General features: G+C 40.7%; 2 protein-coding genes across 2 annotated transcripts in view; one reads left to right on the top strand and one right to left on the bottom strand.

Annotated features, from left to right (window-relative positions):
• Positions 1-376: 376 nt before the first annotated feature.
• On the bottom strand, positions 377-10575 carry LOC111875774 (nuclear pore membrane glycoprotein 210; the record flags this gene model as incomplete). The annotated part of the gene is given in 7 exon segments (XM_033750202.1): positions 377-3183; positions 3468-3755; positions 5474-5775; positions 6864-7004; positions 8171-8391; positions 9106-9380; positions 10170-10575. Coding segments are annotated over 7 exon segments (4201 nt in total), but the record flags the coding sequence as incomplete, so codon positions are not given.
• Positions 10576-11178: 603 nt separating this feature from the next.
• Positions 11179-16666, top strand: part of LOC111875772 (glucosidase 2 subunit beta) — a 9971-nt gene continuing 4483 nt past the window's right edge. The window contains exons 1-5 of the mRNA XM_023872286.2: positions 11179-11339; positions 12785-12997; positions 13550-13725; positions 14308-14531; positions 15893-16142. Of these exons, the coding sequence (XP_023728054.1) occupies positions 11249-11339; positions 12785-12997; positions 13550-13725; positions 14308-14531; positions 15893-16142 (954 nt within the window). The 5' untranslated portion in view covers positions 11179-11248. The remainder of the gene's footprint in view (positions 11340-12784; positions 12998-13549; positions 13726-14307; positions 14532-15892; positions 16143-16666) is intronic.

Here is a 16666-nt window from a genome sequence, read left to right as displayed (position 1 = left end):
GAGGCATGAGGACATGACCCTTAGTGGCTTAAGATTTTAAATTTTAATAATTTGTAACTCAACTATATTTTACTTAAATTTTCATATAAAACTTTGACTCCATTTGATGTACTATGACTTATGTAATAGTAGATTCTTCGACGTGTTGTGCCTTCTGAAGATGACCGAAACATGTAAGGCTATTTAATGTAAAGATATAATTAAGTCACACTGGACAGAGTTGTCATTAATCATTCTACAATATTTAACTAGTGTGACAGACCGGAATGAATAAAATTATGCCCATGTATGATTCATATCAAGTCCATGCTTTAAGGAGAGACCAGTGGATTCAGGGTTCAACTAGTACTATTAAAATCCAGGGCATTCAAAAAACTCACCTCCACACTGACACTGAGCACCTGTTTGATGCCAAAGTCTTCAGTTGCTACCACCATAATCACAGACCTTCCCAGTTGATTGTGTGACCTCACAAGGCCTGTTGCTTCCACTGTCAAGAACTGGTTGGTATCTGCCAGTGCCTTACTCACAGTTTCATTGCCAGCAGAACTGTGCCCCACTGGCAAAAGTCTTCCTCCTAAACTGTACACAACTTTCTTGGCAAAACCATCTCGGTTTGTTTTCAATTGCACTTCTGAGTTTGGAGCCAAGACAAGGACTGGAGACTGCTGAGTCAGAGGATAGGGTGGGCGTATCAGCAGCAGCTCCTCAAACACTTCGATCTCCAAGGAGTCACGAAAGTGCGGCACATCCACCCTGCCACCCATCTCTGGAGGGAAATATACGTCCATTTGAAGAAAGGTGCGACCAGGAGACACAGCAGTAAACCGCATTGACACCATATCTTCCTCTGCAATAACAAGGCCAAAATCTTCAAATACATGCCGCACCACACCAACCTCCCTTGTTGTCACACTCCAAGAAAATTTTAGGGATGGCTCCATGGAGCCAATGATTATTGGAGATAACATATTAGGAATGCCTTGTGCCCATACCGGCATAGTGGTACCAGTCTTCAATCTTGTTAAAGGTGTATGAATCTTAATTCCTTGCAACTGAATCACATTCACATCAATCGAATCTTGGGAATATACAACCCTCTGTCCAGTGGCCTTGTTCATACCCACAGCTTTACCAGTAATCACTGAAGCACCCAGTTTATCTCCTGTCACAACTCCTGAAGCACTTACACTCACTACACCAGCAGAGGCAATACTGTATTCAACATACGCATCTGGCTGAGGCCCACCACGACTCGTGATCTGAAATTTGGACCCCACAATCAATGTCATGTTGCGTGGGAACAGCCGCAAAGGTGGAAACACTTGAATAAAAACACGCTGACTCTGGATCTCCCTCTTTCCTCTACCACTTACAAACTTCAAACCTGTTTCGCCAAGTTCCAGTCCTGTCACTGTATACCGTATCTCCCCCAAGGCCAACGGCACCTTTCTGTCTTGCTGCTGCAATTTCATGCTGATGATCCCAGAGTCTGGTACAGGTCTCAAGTCCAAGAATTCTGTGGCTGGAATAGGAAGTAGGTTGTCCACGGCATCATACAGGCGAACTATAGCAGAAACACTCTGTCCTCGCTCTACTCTCTCAGGAACTTCCACACTGATGCTGCCAACACCAAGAACTTGGATCTCAGCAATGGCAGGTTTGGACACCAGACACAGATCAACAAGAGCAAGCTTCAGCAAGCCATCAAGTTTTGGAATCACTTCCAGAACTCTTGTATTTTCCAAATAGTTAACATCTGCTATTTCTTCAGAGCTGAGCACAAATTCATAGTAGCCTGAACCCTGGCTCACCTGAAGATTCACAGTGTTCTGAGGATGATTGAAAACTGATGTGCGATTTGGGGTTATGATGGTGTCATTCACAAGTATCAGACTCAAAGCAGCAGCAATTTCTGGTGTAAAAACATGACCCCTGTCGCTGATAATCCTGAAAGGTGGATCTTCAGGTACAATGTCCATGAGAGACAGCATGTGTGTCTGATATGCCACAATTGCAACTGTGATCTCCAAGACCCCAGTTCTTGCTTTTGGTTTCAGCACTTGATAATATCTGTGTGGCACAGTAATATCTTTCTCCTGCAAATCCTCTGCAATTATCGTCCCTTTCTCCTGTATTGTTCCGAGCAAGGTGTCAGACAGCTTCCAATCAAAGTACAGACTTGTTACATTATCGAACACATGGCCATGTTCATCCTTCACTATCACGAGCAGCTCCACCTGCTTGTAGTTCTGAATCACAATTTTCTCTGAATTCAGATTCAAGGGGCAGGAAGAGCTGTCAGGCACCTTGAGTGCAGAGGTCAAACTGACATAACGTGGCTCAGCACATCGAACCTTGAGGGTGGCCATGGACATCGATCTTTTGCTATGCCCTATTGATGGCTTATTTGTGACATGCAATGTCACGTCCACCTCACCTAGCTTTCTGCACAGAACTCTGTATATATAAACATCAGGGTAGTCAGCAGTCCTTTCGTTTAACTCTGTTATTTCAATAACCTCTTCGCCTCCCTCGATATTTATTTGATGGATGTGTTCGGAGGATTGGATAACCCATGGACGTGGACCTCCCAAAAACATTACTTCTCTTGAGGTTCCAATTGCCAAAACAGTTTCTCCTGATGGAGGATATGTGACTGTGAGTGGTCTGTAAGCACCAATGACAGTGCTGTCTGTCATGGTGTGTTCCCTGAAACTGTAGGATACAGACACTTTTGAAGTTCCCACAGCATGGCCAACAACTGCAACTGTGGTGCACGCGATGCCAACAGGTGTAGTTTTTAAGGATGAGTTCCGAAAATTATCATTCCAGGTTTTGACTGTGAGAGGAAGGTCACTGCAGTGAGTGAAAGGAATCCTGGTATTAGCAGGGTGTGGCCCATCAGGCCGATCTGCAAACATAGCCACATGCAGATGTATCAGGGATCCGATTTCAGCTTCTAGCATATACTCCACTATCTGCAGGTGGCTAGCTGGTAAGACATAAACACTGGCCACTGCTCGATTGTGATGGTTGCGAGTCATCGCAGCAGAAATCTCTGTATGACCCGGTGCTTGTGTTTTCACAATGCCAGTCTGTGTCACCACAGCAATTGATGTGTTGTAGCTGCTCCAAACGAAGCTCCCATCACCACCAGAAGCATTTAAAGACACTTCATGTCTGTAAAATAAAATGATACAGGTCACTATAACAGACATTACTAAATTATCTCTTCCCCAACCATTCAAACTGGCCACTGGATGCAAAAAGCCAGGGTGGAAAGAGGTTCTTGCACAACACTGCTACCTATCATATAGATTACATGCAATCATATCCCTGAAGTCTATACTGTAGGACTGAACTCAACAGAGTAAGGTCAAATAGAAATTTGTTGTGATGTTAATGAATACTTGTTCCTACAGCACCAGGCAATTTAGAGCTCGCATGAAAATACCTTTACATACTTAGGCTGTATGATAGGATCCCAAGGCAATGTGACTAGAGATGGGTGAACAGAAACTGGATTGTAGATCAACATGGCAGCAACTGTAGAGATCCTTGGAGTTGGATTCAGAATCCCAAATGAATTTCTTACTCCTTCCAAAGTGGCATTCACCTGTGCTGTGCCTACTTTCTCTGGCCAGCCATAATGGTGCGTGTTGTTGTCTGTGCTGTACTCAACATGAAAGTACTCCTTTGGGATTGAGGCTGAGACCTGGACTCCATCCCCAATGTGGAACTTGTGGTCATCACTGGAATAAGAACATTTCTGTCTATGTCACTTGATCTGGCTGCTACAAAGAATGAAGTCTGATATGGTCTCAATGACAACTGCAAACTGTCAACTCACAAAGGACTGGCTTCAAAAGTCATAGGGAAACTAGGAAAATCCAAGACCATTTCCCTCTGGGATGTGAGACAATGTAGTCTAGTAGACAGAAGGCATGCCTAAGTCTCGAATGGATAAAAAAAAAATCTCAATCTTGATGTCAACATTTATATTTTAGTCTTGAATTTTGTAATAACTGCTTTTACTATGCACTTTTAGGAGTTTCAAAACATGAATTTGAGTCTCACTCTCTCTCTCACACGCACACACACACACACATATGCCTACATATTGTACACATATGTGTGTGTGTGTGTGACATGATGCCTGGAAGCCGGAATAATGGAGCCAGAGCAGATGTCCATTGTTAGGCAACGGCTCAGTAAACACATTCACGCGACAATGACTATACAAGCAACAATAGAAGACTTGTTGGGATAATTATGGAAATGGTGTTTCCTGTGGGTTCACCCCAATGCTATATACAAAACAAGAATCTCAGGCAGCTAGAATTGGAATTGAGGGAGTCTCTGGAGATGGTAGTCGAAGATGACAGAGAGGAGAAGACATAGTGCGGCATACAGTGATTTCTGCAGTGTAGTAACAAGTTGCATAAGGGTGCAATTAATCCAATCATCCAATCCAAAAACCCATCTATAAGCCCTTCACACCCCCAAATACATGACACTATACATACGTACGACTACGCTTACATGACTACCATTTTTTCGCCAATATTCACATTTTTATGCCATGAGAGTAACAGACAAGAAAATAAGAGAGAGAGAGAGAGATCTGGAAGTATATTTCAAGGTCAGAAGCCACATGCTACCATGAGGCTGCCAGAAATACCCAGTTAGGAAATAAAAGTAATAATACTGAGATTTACATTGTAAGGTTCTGTTCTATGCATGTGCCCATCCCAGTAAAATAGCAAATCATGTCAACAAAGAGGTACTGGCATGAAAGGGAATGTGTCACAAGTACTGGACGCTGCCAATATGATTCATGCTTTAGGATTACGGTGAAGAAGATACAGAAGATACAAATCAAAAAGAAAACACAATGTTGCCTGAGGCAAACATCCAAAGCAAATCATGCCAATTCTATATGAATATCATCATTTGCACAAATTCATACACAGAACAGAAGGTCAGCTTAGTGGCCCATGATTAAATTCAAGGGGTGCCAGAAGTTAAAGGGCAATGTAAGGTGGTGTGCAAAATTTACTTGGAGGAACAGCTTTGTTTTACAGCAAAGAAATTTTGCTATGCAACAATTTGCTGTCACACTTCAAGGAAATGATGACTAAATGAAACTGTGTTTTGGTATGCCATCCAATTATATCACCAATGACATAGGGGCAAAAAGTTGTCATTGTAAAAATTTCAAGCGATGAAAAGATGTAACTGTAATTATGACACAGCTGATAGCACACAACTGTCATCATATGTGACACTTAATTAACTATGCTTAACGCACGCCTGCTTATAGGACTAATAATCACGTACTGAACTAAGAGATGGGGGATTGGTTACAATTTCTTAGAACAAGAGACCAGAGCAATGCTTCTTCTAGATGTATTTAAAAGTCATTTAACACTGGCAAATCATAAGATGACAGGGTTGTAACCTTCCTTACCTGTCATATATTTCCACCACAATTTCATAGTGTTCATCAATCATAAGAGCCCAATTCCGGTGGGGCAGGATAGCTAAGGTGAGGTAGTGTGGGTCACAGACAGTGAGTGTGGCACTCGGGAGACGAATTCCTGCCTCCTTCTCATCTACATTACGATCGTGCAGCAGCACCCTTGTCTTCCCTTCCATCAGTGCCATCACAACAGACGTGTGCTCATTTATCGCAGCAACAGTACTGTCCTGCAGTTCTAGAAAGTACTGCTGTGAGGGCAGCACTATCTCCTCCAGACGCCCATGGTGCACCTTTGTGACAGCAAATGTAAAAATTCAGTTCAGTTCCGGGTATGGAAAGTTGCAATACAATACCTCTAGGACCCACAAAACTTCCTACTGACAGGGTACTGGGAAGTGCCTTACCACATACTTCAAATCTAGAACACATGTTCCTGTCATGGCAATTAGGAACAGAACCAAATTTACCTTCTCACCTGTAATGATTTGAAGAATGAAGTTCATCTAAATAACATTACAAATTCAGTTATCACTGCACAGAAAGCATACAACACCTCCAGTGCAAACACTGCTTAATGCTATTTAGTCTAGAATCACATGAAACACAAAACTACACCATCTAGACAAAACGTGGAGTTTTCTGAATGTAAAAGCACATGGGTGTATATGGTTACCACTGTGCTTTGCAGGATTAAAAACAGAAATCCCAGACCTTACAAGACAAAGCATTGCAGTATAGTAAACCCTCACTAATCTGGTTACGGTTGATCCAGACGTCAGATAATCCTGATCATAATAGCAAAACAAAAAATGCTGTTCACAGGTTAGTACATACTTTAAAAGATGCATGACATTTAAGAAGGCAGATGAATCACTTGTCTGTTCAAACAAAACTTGACAGTTTCTGCAAATCTGCATTGTTTCATTCAAAAAGAAGTAAAACTTCAGAGCCTTCTACTGGCAAATAAATGTATTGTCTTTTTATAGTGTTTCAGTAAAGGCTCTACAAGACATTTTTTTATTTATTTTAATTAGCACTATTTATATCTTTAAATTTTCCATTTATTTGTGTCTTAAGTTTTGTTTTTATCTTTCAGGGCTATTTTTTTACTTCATTAGTCAGGATTATCACTTAATTCAGATGACCTTCCTCCCCAGTTAATCAGGGTTATTGGGGGCTTCTTGTAATATAATTTTAGGGTTCTATTTTTAACAAGCATTCTGAATTTAAAAAAATCTTATCAAAATTCATTCTGAGACAGTTGCGGATGTGTGAATACATAGACACATCTATGCAGGGCCTTTATACAACTTTACTCATAAGGAATGCCTCAAACTTCTCAGTTCATAAACTATGTTCTTCCAAACACAGAACTTACTTGCAGAATACGATACTGCACTGAATCTCCTTTTAGCAGATAGATGTCAGCTGGATCGATAATGAGGTTGGCTACCACCATGAGCTGCATATCAATGGCAGGGACATGCTGGTACTCGGCATGGGGCAGTCGGACTGATACCTGAAACAGTGAATGTTAAAATCATGGTCTTTTAAAATGTGATGGGAAGTCCTCACAACCTATACTTTTAAGGTCCCTGTTAGTAACATGCTGCTGTCTATACCTGCACCTTCCAAGTTATCTATTCTCTTTAGGCTTTCTGACCAAAAGTTTGCATGCATTTATCAATCTCTGACATGCATAATGCATACCCTCCTTGTCACATTCTCCTTGATCACTCTAACAATATCTGGTGAGAAGTACAAATTGTGAAGCTCCTCATTATGTAATTTACCCAATCTTCCTGTTACTTTCTTTCTTTCAGGTCCAAATATTCTCCTCAGCACCCAATGTTCTTCCCCTAGGGACAGACACCATGTTTCATATACAAACTAAGCTCTCTGATTTTGTCTCAGCAAATAATCATCTCATTTGCTCCCTCAAGAAACCTCCTGAACATGACAACAGGTCTACACGGCTATGCAGGTCAATGCATGCTCGACAGTTCTAGCCCCAGGGCTGCTGGGTCGATGCTTGTTCAGTAGCCCTGGTCTTTTCCCCACCCCCAACAGTTTTCTTTTACCTCCTCTGGCCCGCTCTATGCTACCTGCTCACCTGGTCTTCCTACCTGATCTCTACTGACCCTACCCTTCTCCTCTTGATTTCCCATGTGACCCACTCTCCCTCCCTCCCTTCTTATATAGCTGGGTGTTTTCAACTGGTGGCTCAGTCTGCTAGCCACCTGCTCATGCTGGTTCCTCACGCAATAATTTTTCTACCCTGAAGATGGAGGTGATACATTCCCTGAAATTTCAGCTCACAAAAGATCTACATGGTGCCACATACCAGAAGACAGCATTCTTTATATATATATATATTTTAGTTGCCGAGCAGGGTGAGTCAGAGCCCCTCAGTGCTGTAACCTCATATAGACCTGCTGTACCAGTCAGAGATGATAGACAAATACAGAACCTCAATACAATGGTAATTAGCAGGGGAAAACTGAAGTGCTAATAGAAAACACTGCCACAGTGCAATTCTGTCCATCACAAATCCAAGATGGATTCCCTGATAATGAATCTGGGTCCATACAGTGAGAAACTTATGAGTCACTGCCTGAGCTATAACACTACCTGTATATAAAAAATGTCAACAATACCATGAGTGGGGGGGGGGGCACTACTGACCTTGGCAGCACCTGTCTTCATTCCTTCCAACAGGACAATGTGACCATGCTTCCCAATGTCATCAAACACTTTTACTGTGGGTGGGGTCTCATATGTGGAATCCCTAAATGTAATGAGTTGGAGAACATTACAGTCACTGTTGGTGCTGCTCTCTTGATGGGCATTCCAGTTACTAAGACTCCACTGAAACTCCACTCCTTCAAGGGTTGAGAACTCATTGCCTGAAATCAAACACAACTGAATAATGAACGAACTAATGGCCTCCACAAAAGTGTTGTTCTTTAGAGGCTAACAGTCTCTCATCTACATGAGAAATTCCCCACCTTCCACAGAACCATGAGTTACATTACAGCATTAAGAAGATCCTGCCTCCGTTCTCCATCAAAAGTCAAATTTACTGCATCCACACCATCCCACCTAAGCCTTGGTCTCTTCCCTTCAAGTTTCCATATGCATACATTTTTAACAGGCGAAGATTATAGACAATAAAAGCCTGGAGATGGCTTAAATTAACCAAGCTTATTTCCATCATTGTCTCAACTTGTGGTGCATTTTTGTACCAGAAATGAACATTAAAAGCCACTACCATAGGCCAAGAGCCACACTTTCCTGGTCAAAGACATAAAATTCAAAATGTTCCAAATGAGGCAGATACACTCTGCTATGCTCCCCTACAGCACCTCAATCCTAAACAACACACCGATTACTGGAACATTAAGAAGCTCTGCACTTCACCCACACACTGTATTTACGCATTTAAAATAATTCTCAGAAAAAAAAACAGTGATTATTTCCCTGAACAAATTAACCAGTTTGTCTTTGTAATAGACATAGTGCATATTCTGTGAAGTAGGAACTAAATTGTTAAATGTTATTTAGAAGAATGTTGTGCTTCAAAGAATCACTGAAGTTGGTATCTATGGTTTCCACAGTACCTTGATCATCATAAGCTCTGACTTCAAAAGCTTCTGGTGCTTCTTCCATATACAATTCCCTTGTGGTTGTAACAAGATTAAGGGAACTGATGACATCAACAATCACATCACATCTCAAAATAAGTCCAGAACGTTTATCTTCTGCAAACACAATTGCTGTGTTCCGTTTCCTTTCTTTTGAAATAGCAGAGACAATAACACTACTTGAACAATCACTACCAAAGTCCTCATTCTCAGGTGGTATTAGCCGAATCAGGTCAATACGGGAAGTGCTCCTGAAAAGAGGGGATACACATATTTGAAAAACTGTAAAACATGACTTGAAAGGGAGGGCATGTACGATACATGGAAGATACATTCAAATTTTAGATGGAACAGGTGAAGGGAGAAAACAGATGGGAAACTTAATAAGGATGTAACCTGCTTCAACCTGTTTAGTGCATGTCTTATTCTTCGACCCTGAAAATGGAGGCAACATATTCCTAACAAACGCTGTTGACATTCGATGAACTACATGGTGTTACATCCCAAATGACAGAACTCTTAATAACCACTGTTGTGAGAACTCGAAATCCTACAAACTATACTGTTCCAGAATGCTGTCTTCTGGGATGTAGCGCTGTGTAGATCTTGTGTGAACCGATGTTTCCGTGAAAAGTATCGCCTCCATCTTCAGGTTACAAAAATCTGCGAGCGAGGAACCAGCGTGAGCAGGTGGCTGCAGACTGCACACTGGTTCCTAGCTTGCGGATTTTTCTACCCTGAAGATAAAGGCAATACGTTCCTCCGAAAGGCCGGTTAACACAATACCTACACGGCGCTACATCCCAGAAGACGGCATTCTTCATAGTCACCGCTGTGAAAACCTCAAATCTTATGAATTATTCCAATCCGCAAGCTAGCTGAAGAAAAGTTGTGACCATAGCTAAAATGGCAAACACGGCATCAGCATCACTTTCAGTCGTTGAAGAAACTCCTGTTACTAACACATACATTCAATACCTAAATACATCAAATAACGAATTAATTTATCACATATAACCTTGCAACCATCGGCCACTCACCATTTGTAACATCCTGTGTCAGACACCTCCAAAGTAAACTTCGTACAGAACTCTTTGAATAACGGTAGAAGGACTCTAGGAACGTTTAATTTTGAAATCTGTGCATGTACTGTAAAAATGACCAAAAGGACAGTAATTATTCCAGCAACTTTCCAACTACCCGCCATACTATCATTTCACAGTCGGACCGACCGGTCGGACCCAGCAAAACGGACTACTTAGAACCTCGGAAACCGACCCATGCCATGATGTATGTAAAGTATAACAATCTTGATTCCAAATCCGTCTGTAAATTGATTACCAATAGATATATATATATCATGCGTTATGAACTTATATGTAAATTTCAGGCTGAATCACGAAAAGTTTATATTTCATAAATGTTACGGATGTAACAAGACTGCCAACACAATACCAAACCGATACCAAACTGTCCTCTTCGTCCAAGGATTACAACACACTGGTTGCATGTTCCTGTACACATAGTGCAGTAATTTGGGTGATACGATAATAGGAAATAGAGTTTACAACTGAGTTTCAGAATTCTGGAATACTAAAAATGTTTAAATGTAATATTACTGACATTCATACTATATGAAATGGCATGTTGGCGACAATAACGCAAATCAGGCTTTTCATGCCATGTGGTAAGGGACATTAGGGATGATACTCAGTCTGCTATATGCGAATATTATGCACCCTGTGAGCAGCAACTTTCATTAATTATACATGTAACAAAGACTACTGCCCAAATTTTATTAAATTTAGAAGTTTAATAATACACATTACGTACCCGCCAATATACGAGTAACCTTGGACATTCCAAGCCAGACGGTACATTTAATTCCCGCTCTAGGCTTGCTAGACATGAGTACGGATTACACGGGCAAACAAGCACGGATCACGTTGTGAGGTTGCTTTAACTCGTAACCAAAGTAGTACCTGCCTGACAAATTTCGATAGAGCGTGAACGACGTATCGAACGTATCGAATATGGGTTGAGCATGAGAAGCTAATAGCAATAGTGTGCGTAGTGCACGAGTGGCAGGAAGAGAAAGGCCGGTTGTACATTGAAAATAATGTATTTACACTTACTTTTCTTAATACTTATAAAATTCCATTTAACCAAATCGTCAGAAATTCTACGACCGCGCGGTGTTTCAATTTCAAGTAATGTATTTTAAAAATAATATTTTACACAATATTTTGAGCGTTGTGTGTTCGTGACGTGTGTGTAGTAGTTACATGTTTGAATTACTGGAATTCGTACGCTCCTATTAACATTTATTTCACAGATGTGATTTGCCAAATCCGTCACATTTAAATTATGGAACGTAATATTTTGTTCGTGAAATAATTGATTGCTATTCTGCAAAAATTTTTTCCGAAAATTGACACAGCCCTCCATGAGAAGGATAATTACATGTTTCGTTAAGTAATGAATGAAAATGACCAATTGTCTGCCTGAATGCATGATAGAATAAATTAATAATGCTTGATGGCAATACCTGGACTGTTTAGGTAAACCAGAGGTCATTAATGTCTTGGTCGCATACATTTATTTCATATGGTTTCAACAATTATGAACAAGCAATTACGAACCGCGTCTCCCCTGTCGTAAATAATTCTTTGATACAGTGTACGGAGAACTATGTGAGGGTTGCCCTTATTCCCTCTGTTATTAAAAAATAAGCCAATTTGTCCCATGTACCTTGAGATTTTAAGATGAAAATCTCCTCTAAAGGTGTCTGCTGTTCCTCATCCAAAAAAGAAACAAATTGTAAATGTTATAAAATGAATGTATCAGATTGGAAGAAAGTTATATTTTTTATAATTTAAATCTGTTGAATCTCTAATAATTGAACCTTCTTATAAAGAGCAACTTTGTTTTACATTGAAATATACATTCTCTAAGTCTTGAACCAGAATGCATATCAGGTGTCAGTGAACTAGTGGCTGTGTCATCACTGTAATGAACTTTATTTTTCAGTGTGAGGGCTATGTTAGAAAAAAAATAGGGAAAACACTTCAGAGTTAATAAATCAAATAATAAAAAATGGCAAAGCTCTCCCTGTAACAGGGTGTTAAGACTCCCACATTTTCTAAACAATTAACTCACAGATGGTGGTGAGTTTGTCAGCCTTATGCACTGGATGCCCTTTACCTCCAGGAAGATTTGTGGTACTCATTCCATATAGAGACTCAGTCAACCCCAGGGCCATAGTATGGCTGGAAGCTGCATTAACCATTTTGTATTTGTAATGGAGGGGCAATGTATTTTCTGAGAGTTAGGAATATGATTTTTAAACATCCATATCATTTAGATGAACCTCAGACTTCAAAGTTTTAGGTGTTCTTGTATGTATATATTTTTGTGCAGCTGTTAAGTCCAGGCCACACCATGAAAATATCAGCATGTCATCTGCTGCAGTCATTATCCTCTACCTGGGTTTGCATGTCATCAAGAATCAGTTGCCATTGTAAACTTAAAATGTCACACCCTGATTGGATCAAAACTGGGCCAGATGGCCTTGCAGGCTCCTAATGTTTGTCTGCACTTGCATACCACTATTTTTCATTCTTGGTTTCAAGCTTTAATTTCCTTCACTTACCAGAAGCATCACTGTATTCCCCGGACAAGGACTTCACATGTTTCGACGGAAGCCAGACCATACCATTTTCCCATGTGAATGATGATTACTGTGACTGCCAAGATGGAAGTGATGAGCCTGGCACGCCAGCCTGTCCAAATGGCACATTCCACTGCACAAATGCTGGCCACCGACCACTCAACATTCCATCCTCGCGGGTTAATGATGGAATTTGCGGTAGGAACATCAAAACAATGTGAAGTGAGAATATGTCATTGAGGGTGATACATAAACATGAAATTCATGATGAATGCATGTGGAGCAGAGAACCTTTGTCTTATCTTGTAAAAACTGAAATATATATGCATATAACTTCAGTTTATCAGTGCTTAGTGTGGATGTAGAAGTGAACGTACAATAATTTGCAGCCAGTATTCTGATCTTTAAATTAATTAGTCTTCAATTAATTTCAGAGAAACTATTCATTTTTGACAAGTCATTGAATTCTGAGTACAGAGATACTGATACAGTTTTTTCTTTTGCTTACTAATAATGTGGTACAGTAGGATAAGCACAGGATTCTGCTTATGATTTGATTTTGTTTTTGTTTGATGAGTGTCACTTCTGAATCAACATGATCAAGAGATCACTGTGTAGAGGGAAAGATGGAATGTCATGTAGTTAGAATGGGTGAAAATGGGAGATCAAAGGTAGTATGGTGAAGAAGGCATATCTGAGATATAGGATTGTTTCAGTCACCACAGTTGAGAAGTGTGCAAACATTTTCAGATTGCTGTGATGCATCTGATGAATACGTGAGTCAGGCCACGTGTGTAAACAACTGTAATGAGCTGGGCAGAGCTGCAAGAGTGGAAGCCCAGAAACTCGCCAAACTCCTCAAGCTCGGTAGTGAGATGAGGGTTCAACTGAGTAAGAGAGGAAAGGAGTTGAAACAGGAGAAGAAGGTGAGTGGCAGTGCTCACAGCATGATACACATTCTGCCTGAGTCTAACTTCTGTGTTATTACTGGGGGTTAATCATTATTATCCAGGAATATTAATTTTAAGTGTTCTGGCACTGTGCAGTTAGTGGCAGTGTTGCAAACATTTCAGAAGTACTTGTTGCCTTCATCTTCATGGTTGAAGTGAGTAGGGTGGATGAATATTTGTGTACATGTAGTTTCTTTTTCTAACAGACCCACTGTGGGGAGAGGCTGGTGCCTGTACACCATACGTATACACAAAAATCCATCTTATTCTCTTCAGTCATTAAGATGGAGGCAACACTGGCAACACAGCTCACATCCACGCAGTTGAAAGACCCAAGATCAGAATCAGCATCAGTTTAATTTTACTTACTCTTAATGGAAAATAATAATAATAAAGAATATGAAATTGCATTAATGTGAAAGTTGCAAAGTGGGGAGGTGCATGTACTTTCTTGCGCTGACCTAGACAATTGAATTGTACGAACATCACCTGCTGCACCATTATGCCGGCCATTAAGCGACTGTCTGAGAACTCTTGTTCTGGTGTGCTGTTTTCCAGGAAAGACTGGAACAGCTGCAGAAGGATAGGGCTGAGGCTGATGGTGTGAAGAAGGAGAAGGAGGCACTAAAGATAGCAGCAGAAGAACTGGAGAATGTGGCTCTGGAGAAATACCGTAAGATTGAGGAAGAAATAAAGCAGAAGCAACAAGAAGAAGAGAAGACAGCAAATGAACAAGAGGCCTTTGAGCACTTCCATAGACTAGATGCAAACCAGGATGGAAAGTGAGTGTAAGGTTTGGTGGGCATGTTTTCATAACTTGTACTCTTCACCAAATATAATTAGAATGACCAAGTCAAGGAGGATTAGATGGGCAGGGCATATAGCATGCATGGGGCGAAGAGGAATGCATGTAGAATTTTGATAGGAAGGACAGAAGGAAAGGGACCACTAGTAAGACCTAGATATATGCCAGAGGATAAAATAAGAATGGATGTTAGAGATATATGATGGGGTGGTATGGCCTGAATTCATCTGGCTCAGAATAGGAACCTCTGGAGTGCTCTTGTGAACACGGTGAAGAACCTTCTGGTTCCATAAAAAGTTAGGAAATTCTTGAGTAGCTGACTGCCTGGTGACTTTTGAAGGAATAAGTTCCATGAAGTTGGTCTTTACTGTTCCTTGTTCTGGGATAGAGAAGTCAGCCTGAACACACTCCATGTTGAGATGAATGTGTGGAACATGACCTCTAAAGTGCCTATATGCCATCGTGGGCATTTTATGGTCTATAGGTTTATATGCCATGGAAAGATTCCCTGTTTCTATACTTTTCAGTTCCATACTGCTGATAATACAAAAATGGCAGCAGCGTGAAGTCAGACGGCCCAAGAACTAATGCCATTTAATTTCTTTCAGTTGTGTTGCATTATCAAAATGGTTCATGTATGCAGCCCTCTTAGTCAAGAATTTCCATTATTAATACCATTACTCCCAAGTTTAAATATGACTGCCACTCCTGCTGTATTGGGAGATTTAGAATTTCCCATTTCTGGATAATAAGCTGTTACCTCTGAGTTAAAATCCAGCCACCTGTCCTGTAGTGTAAAAGGTAAAAAGGGTAAAGTTGTCCCTGTACTTAACTAATTAAGCACTATGCCATGAAGTCATATGGGGGAATGGATGTATAGATCCATATTAGTTTTGTGAAGGTCATAATTTTCCTTGCAAAATGTACAATAACATTGTGGCTGCTGTGCTTTGTATTTGTTACCGATAAATAATGAGCTGGAGAAATACAGTACACAGAAATAGATCAGAGATTTATAAAATTACTGATGTACAACTTCTGGTGGTGTCTGTAGATGTGAGGGTGACTGGACTGGATACATCTGACTTAGGACATGGATCAGCACCAGGCTCCTGTGAACACAGATCTGAGCTGTCAGGTTCCATAAAAAGATGGGAATATCTTGAGTGGCTAGCAACTGTCAGCTTGTCAGGGAGGACTGAGCTCCATGGAGTTTGACAGATAGATAGCCTGTTTAAGGAAATGAAAGTAGGCATTAAGTTTTGACCAGAATTTCGTTTCTAGCACATGAATGTACATTTATGTACTTGCAGGCCTGGTATGTTTGATGTGTTGCAGAATTGAAATGTCTGAGCTCCAGACTCAACAAACCTTTGACCAGAACAAAGATGGAGCCGTGTCTGAAGATGAGGCAAAGTTCTTCTTTGATTCACATGATGAACTGAACTGGGAGGACTTTCTGGCATCTGGCTGGCCACGAATGAAGCCGTTCCTTATGCTGGACAAGGGGCTCTTCAAACCTCCAACTAGTGAGCCACCCCAGGACTCTACTGCAGATTCTTGGCCAGAGACTGATGCCACAACGCAGGTAAAAATATCTCTCTAGTTCTACATTAGAACTAGAAAACTTGACAAACAGGGATGTTCCTGTCATGTAGCAGGAATACCTTTTCATATTATATGGGGTTACATACATGGTGGACATGTCACCTGTTACCTTTACTGGATTCTGATGAGACATGTATCTCGTTAAATGTGCAATGAACTGTATGAGGTAGAAATTTTTTATGGCACACATCATTTTGTGCAGTGAGCCATTTCATAAACAGAAATGCCTCTTGAAGACTAAAAATAACACACATGAAAAGAAAAAAAAAGGAAAAGCAGTGATGGACTTCATCTGCCATTGTCACAATAAACAGTGGTGGTGACATCTGACTGGCCAAATGATTTAGTTCATGTCAACTAAGACTAAGAAGAAGACAAGTACTGTGACCATTTACCATTCCTTCACTCCTAGGAGGAGCACACAGCATCCAGAGTGCTGCTGGCAGACAGTATTTTCAGCTTCATTTCCTGCTTTGTGTTTCTTCTAGAGTTTCCTCTTTGACT

The sequence above is a fragment of the Cryptotermes secundus genome, unplaced genomic scaffold, assembly GCF_002891405.2.
Source record: "Cryptotermes secundus unplaced genomic scaffold, Csec_1.0 scaffold752, whole genome shotgun sequence".
NCBI classification, from domain to species: Eukaryota; Metazoa; Arthropoda; class Insecta; order Blattodea; family Kalotermitidae; genus Cryptotermes; species Cryptotermes secundus.
The sequence above is the reverse complement of the archived record's forward strand: the minus strand, read 5'-3'. Positions and strand labels throughout refer to the sequence as shown.